General features: G+C 29.8%; 2 protein-coding genes across 2 annotated transcripts; one reads left to right on the forward strand and one right to left on the reverse strand.

The window, feature by feature from the left end:
• Positions 1 to 8557: 8557 nt before the first annotated feature.
• On the reverse strand, positions 8558 to 9275 carry LOC119615152. Its single transcript, XM_037971265.1, has 2 exons — positions 8898 to 9275; positions 8558 to 8833 (listed from the first exon to the last, which is right to left on the reverse strand). Exons 1-2 carry the CDS (start codon positions 9273 to 9275, stop codon positions 8606 to 8608), a joined length of 606 nt encoding a protein of 201 aa, XP_037827193.1. The 3' UTR covers positions 8558 to 8605.
• Positions 9276 to 11288: 2013 nt separating this feature from the next.
• On the forward strand, positions 11289 to 12075 carry LOC119615926 (protein TsetseEP-like). Its single transcript, XM_037971969.1, has 2 exons — positions 11289 to 11699; positions 11770 to 12075. The coding sequence occupies exons 1-2, from the start codon at positions 11319 to 11321 to the stop codon at positions 11962 to 11964; spliced, it is 576 nt and encodes a 191-aa protein (XP_037827897.1). The 5' UTR covers positions 11289 to 11318; the 3' UTR covers positions 11965 to 12075.
• The last annotated feature ends 1510 nt before the right edge of the window (positions 12076 to 13585 follow it).

The following is a 13585-nucleotide window of genomic DNA, read 5'->3' on the forward strand; positions in this document are numbered from 1 at the left end:
TGGGAAAAAAAAGAAAATGACATAAATAAATTGTACCACTTAAATGTTATTAAATTGAAAAATGAAAGAATTTATTTATACATTTTTATGAGTATAATTATTCATAAGCTTGTTAGGAGTTTGATCATAAAACGTTTTACGTCATATGGATAAATGTGTGTTTGTTAGTTCGTTTTAAGGATACTGACTCCATAACCATTATCTCTAGTATTAAAAAGTTGGCATAATAGTACTTTTGGTACATTTTAATTAAAGAATTAAGACGTTTTCTCTAAAATATTACGAAAACATAGATTTTCCCGAAATCAGCCAAATTCAAATCATAGGGGTACCGCTAAATATATTGTCCGTAATATATTGTCCATAAACACTTATGATACACATTTTTTAAAACTTTTAACATTTGTTTAATAAAATTCAAAAAATATTTAAACTGCTATTGAATGTTATAGTATACGCACAATTGGGACGAACGACGAATTTTTCGGAACGAATATTCGTCGTCAGAAATAGAACACACTTGGGTATATGAAAATGTACACAATCATTGCGTATGACGAAATTCGTCGTACGTAACGAACTGTGCGATAGGTTTATTTCTATTTCTTACGCAGACAAACGACGAATTAATTGGGGAAAATTGTTTTAAAACCGATTCCGATAGTCCGAATTTGCTGAAATTTTGCGGTTGTGGGTACAGCTAATGACAATACAATATTATGTTCGAATATTCGAAATTATATTCGAAAATTCGAAATTATGTTCGAAAAAATGTTTATGCTCTTAAAATAATCTCTGGGTAATAAAATCTAAAAATAAAATTTTCGAAAATTCGAACTTAAGTTCGAAAACTTTTTAATGCTATGGCCCGAATTGTCTGAAATTTGGCAATCTGGAGTACACTTGAGGACACTACAATGCTATGTTGGAATATTTAAAATTAAGTTCGAAAATTCGAAGTATGTTCGACAAAATTTTGAAGCTGTTAAAATAATCTCAAAATTGGGGATATTCACAAAAATATAATATTAGTTCTTTTCGAGGCCAATTTCTTACATTTTATAATTTCGAAATAATGTTCGAATAAATTCTAAAGCTGTTAAAATTATCTCAAAATCGTGTGGTTCACAAAAATATAATTTTTGTTCCTTTTCCTTACTTTTTCCAATTTCGAACAAACAAATTTTCAAACGAATTCGCAGTACGAATAATTTGATTGTGTTCCATTCGACGAATTTACGCAACGAATTTTTGTCGATTAGTTCGTCGTGCTATACGTCGTTCGTCGTTCGTCCCAATTGTTCGTCGTTCGTCCCAATTGTGCGTATACCATTAAGTAAATCACATTCTCAAGGAATCGTTGATGGTTCTACTTCTATGAAAAAATCCCAATTTCAAGCAGTTAAAAACCAGCAAAAACCAAAATTGAACAAAGACTGTTCTCTTCTTTAGCACTTTTTTGGGAAATTAAAAGAGACAGGACGAAGATTATAATCGTTTTGGAGTTCTTTGCTAAAGTAAATAAAAAAAGACTTATAATGATTTGACCAGTAGTTCATTTATGTCAATATTTATATATTGTTCTTCGATTTTGAAACAATTAAGACCGATAAATTAATAAACATTAGATGTTGGTACAATTTATAATTGCCCACTACAGCCCAGACATATCCAGCATGGAGTTTGGAAACAAACATCAAAATATGAAAGAAAGCCAATACATATGTCTACAACAAATAAGGTCAACGGAATTATTGTGTGTGTGAGAGAGATGTTTGTAAAAAATGGCCATATTTTATGAAAATAACATGGCATTTATTTCAACTATGGCGTTGTCGACACACAAAGACTTTTTTATTTATTTGTGTTCCGTTTAAATTTGACTGTACATGTTGTGACTTTTTATTTGTGTTGAGCTTTAAAATCGTATTTCCGGTTTCCTTAAGCCACAATACAATGTCTGCTGCTGCCCGCGGTAAACGTGAATTTCATTTTAGCCAACGCAATGGCTATAAATATGGGAAAACATGCAAAAACTTAAAATGAAAATGTTAACAATAACAATAGGAACCATTTGCAATTACACTACACGATAGCAGCAATAAGAACCTCATTAAAGATACAAATGGAAAATGTATTGTATACTTCCCAGAAAAAACATGGTAATGACTTGTACTAACTCAACAACTTACTTTTCAATGACTACTACATACCGTCTGCATTACTTTGAATGGGTCTATTAATAACTTACAAATAATATATTATTTACATATTATTTTGAACTTTGTTTTTAACACAAACGAAATTTTTTTGCGAAAACTAATAATGACGCAGTGGGCGTATCTTCGAAAGCAATTTTCTTCTCAGAAACAAAACTACTCCCTATTTGCAAGCGATCGTAGTAAGTACTTATCTAACTCCCTATTTATAAGCGTGGTAAGTAATGTCTCTAATGTCATCTCCGTGTTAAAATAATGACTTAAAACACCTTACTTTTCAAGTTTTTTTTTATACATAAATTTACAAATAATTCAAATTCCTACAAACAATGATCCCATGAAAGGATTCCAGAAGTAATAGTGACATCACTAGTTCCAAAATTGTTGTTTAAAAATCTGAAGTGGTTCCATAGAAATCTGAAGTGGTTCCATAGAACAAGTTCTGAAAATGTCCCTGGGTTGTAATTACATATATTTATTATTATCAGATAAGAAAAACTATCTTTTTCAAAATGTTGATTCTAAAAAATAACAAAATCTAAAAGAACGCAGTATTAATAAAAAAGGAGCATGGAAACAATGACAAATGATATTCTATAAAAAGCAAATGGATAAAATAGACGCACTTGTTTCTTATGACAACTTTAATCATGCTATATGTGGAAAACATATGTGTCCCTTAATAAAATGTCTGACACTAGAATCATCCGACAAATATTTATTTAATAGTGTGACAAATAATATTTATATTTTTGCTCTATATATGTAAGCTTTACTTTTTTAAAATTTTTATTAGGTCCAATTTTGGAGCGATCGACATAGAATTTGGCAGAAAAATTTTGGTTGCAATAAAAATTTTTTATACCACATTTCATCACTATATTGGCATTTAAGCTTTAATGTTATTTTCTGAAGGAACATTATACGTGTTCATGGATTTAATATGGATCGATCATAATAAATTTCATAAAAATGTTGGTCCGATAAAATTTGATTTTTAAGCAAAATTTTCTGAACGCGTCCTCATTCGGGAATGTACTTTAGAATATAATTTACCCTGAAATAAAACTAAATTTTGCAAAATTTCATCACAAATGCCGTCTAATTAATATATTTATAACTTTATGTCGAATTTGTATGGATGCTAGTCGAAAATGTGGACCAACACACTATTGGGCAGAATGCAAATTTTTTGGAAATAAATCTGGCCTTTCTAAACGGCGAATTTGGCCTATTTTTAATAAAAATTAAAACTTTGGATCACATGTTCTAAAATCCCAAAGCTATGATAAGAAAGCCTTAATGCGTTCCCTATCTATCTCCAATGTATTTTCCTAATCCCGAGAATAATAATAATATCTTTCAAATTTTTGGGAATTGTACAATTTCCTTTGATCTTTTGACAAAATTTTTTCACTTATTCAGAATGACAAATTTAAAAAAAGTTTAAGTTTTCAATAAGTTTTGTTTATAAATAAAGATTTTATTAGTTACTAGCTATACCCAGTGTGCTTCGCTACCCTCATCGTAATGGAATAAAATAAATATTATTGTAAATGTATATATATCTGCAATATCAAAAAGTCCCCTATTTAAATTTATGTTTATATATTCAATATTTTAGAAAACTCAAAAAGTACCAATGAAGTACGAAAAAGTAACAAAAGACCTCTTTTATTTAATTTCATGTTCCTAAGTTCAATATTATAGAAAATTAAAAAAGTACCAGTTGAAGAACGAAAAATTACCAAAGGATCCCCTTTTATAGATTTTCATTAACTCCGGGCCCCACATGGTTAATTTCATGTTATGAAAAACACAAAAAGTACCTTTGGAAGAACGAAAAATTACCAAAAAGTCCTCTTTTATATGTTCTCACTTACTCCGGGCTCTACGTACGTTCAATATTATAGAAAATTCAAAAAGTACCTTTTGAAGAACGAAAAAGTGCCGAAAAGTCCCCTTTTATAGGTTATCACTTAATCTTGGCTGTACTTGCTTAATTTCATGTTTCTAGGTTCAATTTAATAAAAAACTCAAAAAGTACCAGTCGAAGGACGAAAAAGTACCAAAAAGTCCCCTTTTATAGATTCTCATTTACTCCAGGCTCTACATGCTTAATTTCATGATTCTAGGATCAATATTATAGAAAATTCAAAAAGTACCAGTCGAAAGACGAAAAAGTACCCTTTTACAGATTCTCATTTACTAAGGGCTCCACATGCTTAATTTCATGTTTCTAGGTTAAATTTTATAGAAAACTCAAAAAGTACCAGTCGAAAGACGAAAAAGTACCAAATAGTCCCCTTTTATAGATTCTCATTTAATAAGGGCTCTTCATGCTTAATTTTATGTTTCTAGGTTAAATTTTATAGAAAACTCAAAAAGTACCAGTCGAAGGACGAAAAAGTACCAAAAAGTCCCCTTTTATAGATTCTCATTTACTCCGGGCTCTACATGCTTAATTTCATGTTTCTAGGTTAAATTTTATAGAAAACTCAAAAAGTACCAGTCGAAAGACGAAAAAGTACCAAATAGTCCCCTTTTATAGATTCTCATTTACTAAGGGCTCTACATGCTTAATTTTATGTTTCTAGGTTAAATTTTATAGAAAACTCAAAAAGTACCAGTCGAAGGATGAAAAAGTACAAAAAAGTCCCCTTTTATAGATTCTCATTTACTCCGGTCTCTATATGTTTAATTTCATGTTTCTAGGTTCAATATTATAGAAAATTCAAAAAGTACCTTTTGAAGAACGAAAAAGTACCAAAAAGTACCATTTTATAGATTCTCATTTACTCCGAGCTCTACATGCTTAATTTCATGTTTCTAGGTTTAATTTTAAAGAAAACTCAAAAAAGTACCTGTGTAGAACGAAAAAGTAGCGAAAAGTCCCTTTATTATTAATTTCATGTTTCTATTTCAATATCATAGAAAACTCAAAAAGGACCAGTTGGAGAATGAAAAGTACCAAAAAATATCACTTGATACCGGGGTTCCAAATAATACCCCATTAGGATATTTAGTGTTTCTAAATTTAAAAATTTTATCTAAATTGGATCATTGTGGTTGAATAAAATAAAATTTCCCGTTTTTACCCCTTTTGGTACTTTTTTCTTCCCCATTAACGAAATAAAAATTCTATTCCAAAAAGTTGCAACATCGTAGTTGTTATGTATTCATATGTATAAGTTAATAAACCAAAAACAATGTTTTATGAAAAAAGTACCAAAAATAGGTACAATTTTAACCCCTTAAACGTCCGAATATCCAAAAAGTACTAAATTCATATTTTTATTTTTTCGTTAAGTTATGAAGGAGTCAAAAATATTTTTTGAATGTGCACTGGTTTAAAAGATACATGGGGTGCGAAAAAAGTACCAAAATACAGTTTTTACCCGTTTATTCCCTAAAGGGGCCGAATTTTAAAAAAGTACCAGACACCTGTCCGTTTATTTTTTAAATGAACGGCGATAAGCTTTAAACTGTTTTTGTATCTTTTCTAGTTTAGGAGATATAAGGTTACCGAATTTACCCGTTTTTACCCTTTTTTACCCCCTAAACATTCGAATTTCCAAAAATCCCGTCTTAGTGGATCTATTTGGCGGGAGACCAACCTCCTGTCCAAATTTCAGCTCTTTAGCTTCAACCGTTTAGGCTGTGCGATGATGAATCAGTCAGTGAATCAGTCAGTCAGTCAGTAACGTTAGAATTTTATATATATAGATATATATAACCCAATCTAAGTCCTTCAAAACAAAAATTGGCATCCGTTAAAAAATTTTGCATGTGCGCCGTCCCTGGACAATTCGTTTTCTCCTTGGCTATATTCGGCTATTCCATATTCTAGATAATTTGATGAAATTTGGCACATACACTTCTTTTGACCCAAGGAAGTGATTTCTTTTGCCCACATACAACCATACCCCCCGGATAGGGCTTTTGATCTCATAAATATGTTAAATGTTCTTGTATCACTTCAAACATCACCAAAACTTTCGTAATGATCGGTCCTTATTTGACCCTTTTCCCCATACAAAGTCCCTTTCAGAAGATTACTTGATTGTCAAGATTCAGTTATAAACACTAATATCACGATGATATTCTGCATAAATAACTGATATAGACGTAAATTATAAAGATAGGGCTATATTAACCCCCTGCCCCCATATAACCCCTCTTTTAGAAAATCGCTTTTTTGCCAACAAATTGTTCAAATATTAGGGTAAAAATATAATTAAACACTTTATTATTAAAAAAATATTGATTATATTTTTAACGTAATCATTGGTGTAGGGTATCATCTGGTCGGTCATGCCCAACTATAAATTCTTAATTGTTTTATATAGGATTTTTAAATGAAAATAGTTAAGCAAATTAGAACAGCTTAATACGAATCCGTCATTTTATTTCCAAATAAAATATATTACTTTTGTATCCAATATTTCATATCACATTGTAACTTGTTTAAAACAGATGATACTTCGTACATAAGATGGCGTAGATGCTGTTAATGATAATGACGAGTCTAGTGTGTATGTAAAATATACACGTATGAATAAGAAGTAAATATAATAATTTACCCTTTGGTCCTTGCTAAGTCTATGTGTCTTTGTGTCAAAACACAAATGACAAATTGTTTCATCACATTTTAAGCATCATGCTATGCAGTGCGTCTTTCAAATTTTTATTCTTTATAAACTTTGAACAAAAATTTTTTTACAATGTAATTTTTCTATTATATTTTACACGAAACATACGTACAATACCATTTTTTACATTTATTGTGCGGCATATTACGTATGAAAGTGACAGTTGGTAAGTAATTGCAAGTTTAGAGCTATGGATGGGGGGTAGGTAACAATAAACTTTCTTAAGATGCTATTACTCTTTCTTTACAGGCTGTCAACATCATTTATTTTATATGATAGAATATGGTTTGCAATCTTATAAATTAAAAAAAAATATGTATATAAAAAACTAACGATATTACTGAATTGTGGAATGTATTTAAAATTGCTTAGATCTGCAATTGTTATAAATTTGTGTTTGCCCCATATAGATCAATAAGGATTTCGAAATATTTAATCCCTCTAGGTTCCCCTCTGAACCCTTCCAACGAATTTCATTTATTCGAAATAAACATGAGTAAACGTGTTATACATTTAGCAATGCATACAATTTATTCGGTAAATTAAGTATAGGTGTAGATACGTATCTTTTTGTAGCTTCAAGCTGTAAACAACTATGACACATATAAATAGCATACAATTAGGCGCTGCTATTTAATGAAAGAACTAACAATAAATGCACGTATCATTGCCAACTTTTAGTTGGATTCCTTTTAATTTCTATATGAATCTTGTTTCGTTAAGTTTGTTTATATTGTTTTATGTACGTTGTTTCAGTGTATCTGAATAATTTTATTTCTATTGTAAAATGAGCTTATTATGTTTTTTGAATAAATAATGTTTTGAGGCGAAAAACAAAACAACTTCATCTTTAATGTTAAAATACTTCAAGGCACTCTCAATCGTCATCATATCTATGTACTATGTTTGCGATGGTATTTGTTCTACTGTGGTGTGAAATATTCCCCAAAGTGTAAATGAGTCTCAGAGATGTAACATCATCCTGACAATCGGCAAGATACGAGGTTGAAATGAAAAGTACTTTTTAAGACATTATATTTATAAGACAAAGAGTTCTTAATTATTTAAACAACTTTTTAGTTTAGCCTCGCTTTAAAAATGTTTTAAACTATATATGCAAATGTGTATGTTTTCTAACAAAAGATACTTTTCCAAAAGAATACTATTCCAAAGGAATATTTGCGTATTTGTTTAATGCTTTGTAGTGGAAAATTGTGTTTTCGTTTTTTCTTCACACTTTTGTAGGAGTTTTCCCTAAAGTTCCATCATTTGAATACAACCAGATGATTGATGTTCCCAGACATTGCAGTTGTCTGGAAGAATAAAGTCATTTCTATGTATTTTAACTTTAAAGTTTTATGCATATTTATACTTGGATCTTAAATCAAAATTAGAACAAGTTTTTATGCAAAATTTAATAAAATCACACTTACATATGTATATACTACCAGTAAGTGCTAATATTTATATATGTATATAAACGTAGTTTAACTAAAAATATATAAATGTTTATGGATTTCAGAAACCTATAATTTTTATACTCTATACCACTGTAGTAGGGGGGGGGGGTATTATGTGTTTGCGCTGATGTTTTCACTCAAAAATATTGATTAACTTAAACTATACGGTTTGATATTTAAGCATATGAATTAAAGCTTTACTATATACTTTGAAATGTTTGTAAAAATGCAATTTCGAAAAATTTGAACAATGATTTTCATTTACAAGACGTTTTTAAACCTTAACACTAGGAATTTGAGTTGGCGAATCAATGACTACACCAGCTAAACATTTATCCAAATCGTCATAGATTTTTGTAGATTCCTCGACATAGACACGAGAACATTTATCAGTACAACGATTTTGATCGTACTCAATGGCGTCTTCTTTAATTTTAATATATTCCATTTTGTCCTTGGATATGTTTTGAATGTTATAAATGGTTTTAGTGGATTCAGCAGCCTAAAATGTAAAATATAAAAATTATTTGCATTTTATTTGTAATTAAAATATATTTCATACTTACAACATTACTAAAGCATTCGAAAAATTCAAAAGTTTCAGTTTTGCTGGAACAACTTTTGAAACTATTACAAACTTCTTCAGTTGATTCTTCCAAGTGTAAGCGCTCTTTTTGAATTTCCAAATCTAGGGAATCTCGGTATTCCGTCGAAAGTTGTAAACAAGTTTCATACTCGAACTCATAGGTTTTGGTTAAATTATTTAGTTTTGGTATATAAATTGCAAAACACTCCATACTTTGCTGTGGTGTCTTCTCTACTAATGGACTGGATTTTAGAAGAATATTAGCGATTTGATTTTCGATAATTGGCTTACGCCCCAAACAATTTGTATTAAAGACTAGAACAAAGCCTATGTAAGTAATTAGAAAGTATTTTGACATGACTGCTCTCAACTAAGAAACGAATATAAATGATTTGATATAATTTCTAAACATAGCAAATCGTATATTTTCTATGCTTTTTTCGTGACTTGTAGATTTCTATATGATTTGTTATGAATCAGATAATTATAATCTAAAGTCGATTAACTAAAAGCCTATGCCAGATTTTAATCTTTAAATAGCCACGCATTATTATTATTATTATTATTGCGTTATCGGTTATTTTGGTAAATGTTGTAGTTTCTTAACTAAAGTGGATATTAGACTAGCTCTTATAAATATATGTATGGATATGCTTGCATTGCATGGGTTTAAACCACAGCCACTACATGGATACCGAAGGAACCTTAAGCAACAGACCAGGGAACTGGACACCCGTAGTACCAGATTATGTGGTTCTCTGGTACAACATCATGTCAAATCATTCCAAGAAAAGGCCGAGGATACATTTAATCATCACCAGTTTATAGCCCCGACAGACTAGAGGTATTGGTAGCACCTCTTTTCCCCGGGATTGCAATCCCACGAAGATTGGGTCTTCCATCAAGGAAACATGCCCCCAGGGTGAGCTCAGTGGCTGATTATAGATAGATAGATAGATAGATAGATAGATAGATAGATAGATAGATAGATAGATAGATAGATAGATAGATAGATAGATAGATAGATAGATAGATAGATAGATAGATAGATATAGATAGATAGATAGATAGATAGATAGATAGATAGATAGATAGATAGATAGATAGATAGATAGATAGGATAGATAGATAGATAGATAGATAGATAGATAGATAGATAGATAGATAGATAGATAGATAGATAGATAGATAGATAGATAGATAGATAGATAGATAGATAGATAGATAGATAGATAGATAGATAGATAGATAGATAGATAGATAGATAGATAGATAGATAAATAGATAGATAGATAGATAGATAGATAGATAGATAGATAGATAGATAGATAGATAGATAGATAGATAGATAGATAGATAGATAGATAGATAGATAGATAGATAGATAGATAGATAGATAGATAGATAGATAGATAGATAGATAGATAGATAGATAGATAGATAGATAGATAGATAGATAGATAGATAGATAGATAGATAGATAGATAGATAGATAGATAGATAGATAGATAGATAGATAGATAGATAGATAGATAGATAGATAGATAGATAGATAGATAGATAGATAGATAGATAGATAGATAGATAGATAGATAGATAGATAGATAGATAGATAGATAGATAGATAGATAGATAGATAGATAGATAGAATAGATAGATAGATAGATAGTAGATAGATAGATAGATAGATAGATAGATAGATAGATAGATAGATAGATAGATAGATAGATAGATAGATAGATAGATAGATAGATAGATAGATAGATAGATAGATAGATAGATAGATAGATAGATAGATAGATAGATAGATAGATAGATAGATAGATAGATAGATAGATAGATAGATAGATAGATAGATAGATAGATAGATAGATAGATAGATAGATAGATAGATAGATAGATAGATAGATAGATAGATAGATAGATAGATAGATAGATAGATAGATAGATAGATAGATAGATAGATAGATAGATAGATAGATAGATAGATAGATAGATAGATAGATAGATAGATAGATAGATAGATAGATAGAATAGATAGATAGATAGATAGATAGATAGATAGATAGATAATTGCTATTAATTAATCGCGCTGGCATCGAGTTCTATTTTATTCTGCTAAGCTGTTTCAATGCATGAAATATATGCATTCGAATAATTTTATGTACTATGGAAAAACCAAATAGAAACTAATCAAAGGAAGTAAAATTTAATAAAGTTGATTAAAATGTATATTTCAGATTAGGAATTTTTTATATCTCTTATCAAAAATCCAATACCAAGCGAATTATTAATGATATTTTTATACTTTTAAGTGTTTTTTGTTTGCCAAAATTATAAAATCCAATTTAGAATAGCACTAACTAGTTCATTTTAAATAATTAAATTCTAGAAAGCGGACATGTCGAAATATCTTCTGATAACTTGCATTATTTTTGCACTGTTCTTTAAGGTCTACTGTAACGACAATAAACTATTCTCTGAAAATAGAATTGCCGATATACTACTCAAAAACAGCTCCTTGATATCGGCTAGTCCTGAACGTAGTATGGAATGTTTTTCAATTTATATACCCAAATTAAATGAGTTAACCAAGAATTACGAAGCTGATTATGAAATTTGTTTACAACATTCCGCTGAAGATCGTGCTATAATTGATTTAGAGGTTCAACGAGATCGCAGAGACCTGGAAAGATCTGCGGAACAAGTTTGTGGTAAATTTCAAACTTGTTCTAAAAATAACAAATCTGCTTATGAGTTTTTCGAATGTTTTGGCAATGTGGTAAGTACTTAAATAGATATTTTTGTGTTCATGTTTTCTTAAATTTTATTATAATTCTTAACAATTTCAGGCTGGTGAATCAACTAAAGCTGCTTACAATATACAAAATATCGCTAAAGATAAAATGGATTACATAAAAATAAAATACGAAATCATTGAGTATAATCAAAATCGCTGCACTGATGAGTGTTCTCGCGTTTATGTTGAAGAATCTTCTAAAATCTATGAGGAGTTAGAAAAATGTTTAGCAGGTCTTACGGTATAGAATATTTCTTTTGTAAATTCATAAGGATTTGTTTATAAGTATGTATCTTATTTAGTAATTAGTGTTAAGAAAATCGTTACTACTCAAATAAATGTAAAAATATTGCAAATAGTTTAAATGCTTATCATTATTTAAATATCGAAATTTCTAAAAAGACAAAAATTACTTTACAATAAAATTTAAATTTAATTATTTAATGGCAACATTTTAGCAAAAACTGAAAAAAATCAAATTTCCCCCTCATTAATGCACCTCAAAATTTCAGAGCTTGTTAACATTATCCTATCAGCCTAATTTTTTGAATGACTTAGTTCTACAACCCTATAAAAATCAGGGTGATATTTGGAATAGGGCCTAGGTCAATGGACAATGGACCAAAGGACATTTTAGGGGGGGGTAGGGTCAATTATTAAGCGATCCTAATAACATTCTGTAGGCCGATTTTGGATCATATAAAACTTGTTTATATCAAATATCATCGCTGTCAGTAATTATCGTTAAAGAAATTTCCAGAAGATGGCCTTATATGGAGAGTAGGGCAGATCCTCATAAAACCTTATAAATAGATTTTGTCTCGTATAAAACTTATGACAGTTATGACTTTTAAAGCAGTTTTTCGGGGCCACTTGTATGGGGGCTAGGCGAAATCATTGACCGACATAGGTAAATTTCAAACAAACCTTATCAATAGAGAATATTTATGCAAAATTTCAACTGTCTAGCTCCTCCCGTGTGGTCCCTATCGTGATTTTAACATTCAGACGGACGGACATGGCTAGATCGTCTTAGAATTTAATATGGGCCTAGAATATATGTCTATGAACAATATTTCGATGTGTTACAATACAATACAATAATATACACCCCCCTACTTTTTTGATGGTGGGTATAAAAAGTGTGATGAATTCTTCTTCCATTTTCATCCAGAAACATACATACCTTTGCAAGATTAAAATTTTCAATTTTGATTTTATGCCCCTTTTGGTGTTTTTTTCCTACCTACTAGGGTTGTCAATTAAGGTTGTCATTTAAAATTGTTCGAATCAAAATGTACTATATTTTTTTATTCGAGTAGTCGATTAAATTTTAAAAAATATTCTATTATTCGAACGAATAACGAAAAACATTTTTATTCGAATAATTTAATAAATTATAAATAAACTTGCCAAACACCTTAAAAAATCTTAAGATACGGGTAAAAACTGTTTTCATACATTAATACACTTTTAAATAAGTAACTTAGTTGAATCTCACTACATTAAATCTAACCACACAACAACACTATCGGGTCTGTTGTGCGCTGCTTTTCATGAAAGAGGTTTATTTGTAAACAAGGTTTATTGGTAAACAAAAACAACATAGTGTCCACTGAATGTATTATCTTTCAATGTTCAGTTTCCTGGCCGTAATTCCAAAGAATTTCCCAATCAGTGTTCGTGAGAAATGTTCGGCTTGATTGTTTATAGCCTTCCAATGTGTCCAGTATACATAAATGACGTGGCCTTTAACCGCTTTGGCCAATTCGCCTAAAGTTATGAGCCGTTCGGTTGTAAGTGCCGCCTCATATCTTAAATACATATGTTTCAATGGGTGGAATATCAACAACGTTTCCAGAGTCTTG

This window comes from Lucilia sericata, unplaced genomic scaffold, assembly GCF_015586225.1.
Source record: "Lucilia sericata isolate MDLA Ls3-8-SP2 unplaced genomic scaffold, ASM1558622v1 Contig000002F_arrow, whole genome shotgun sequence".
In the NCBI taxonomy this organism is placed as follows: domain Eukaryota; kingdom Metazoa; phylum Arthropoda; class Insecta; order Diptera; family Calliphoridae; genus Lucilia; species Lucilia sericata.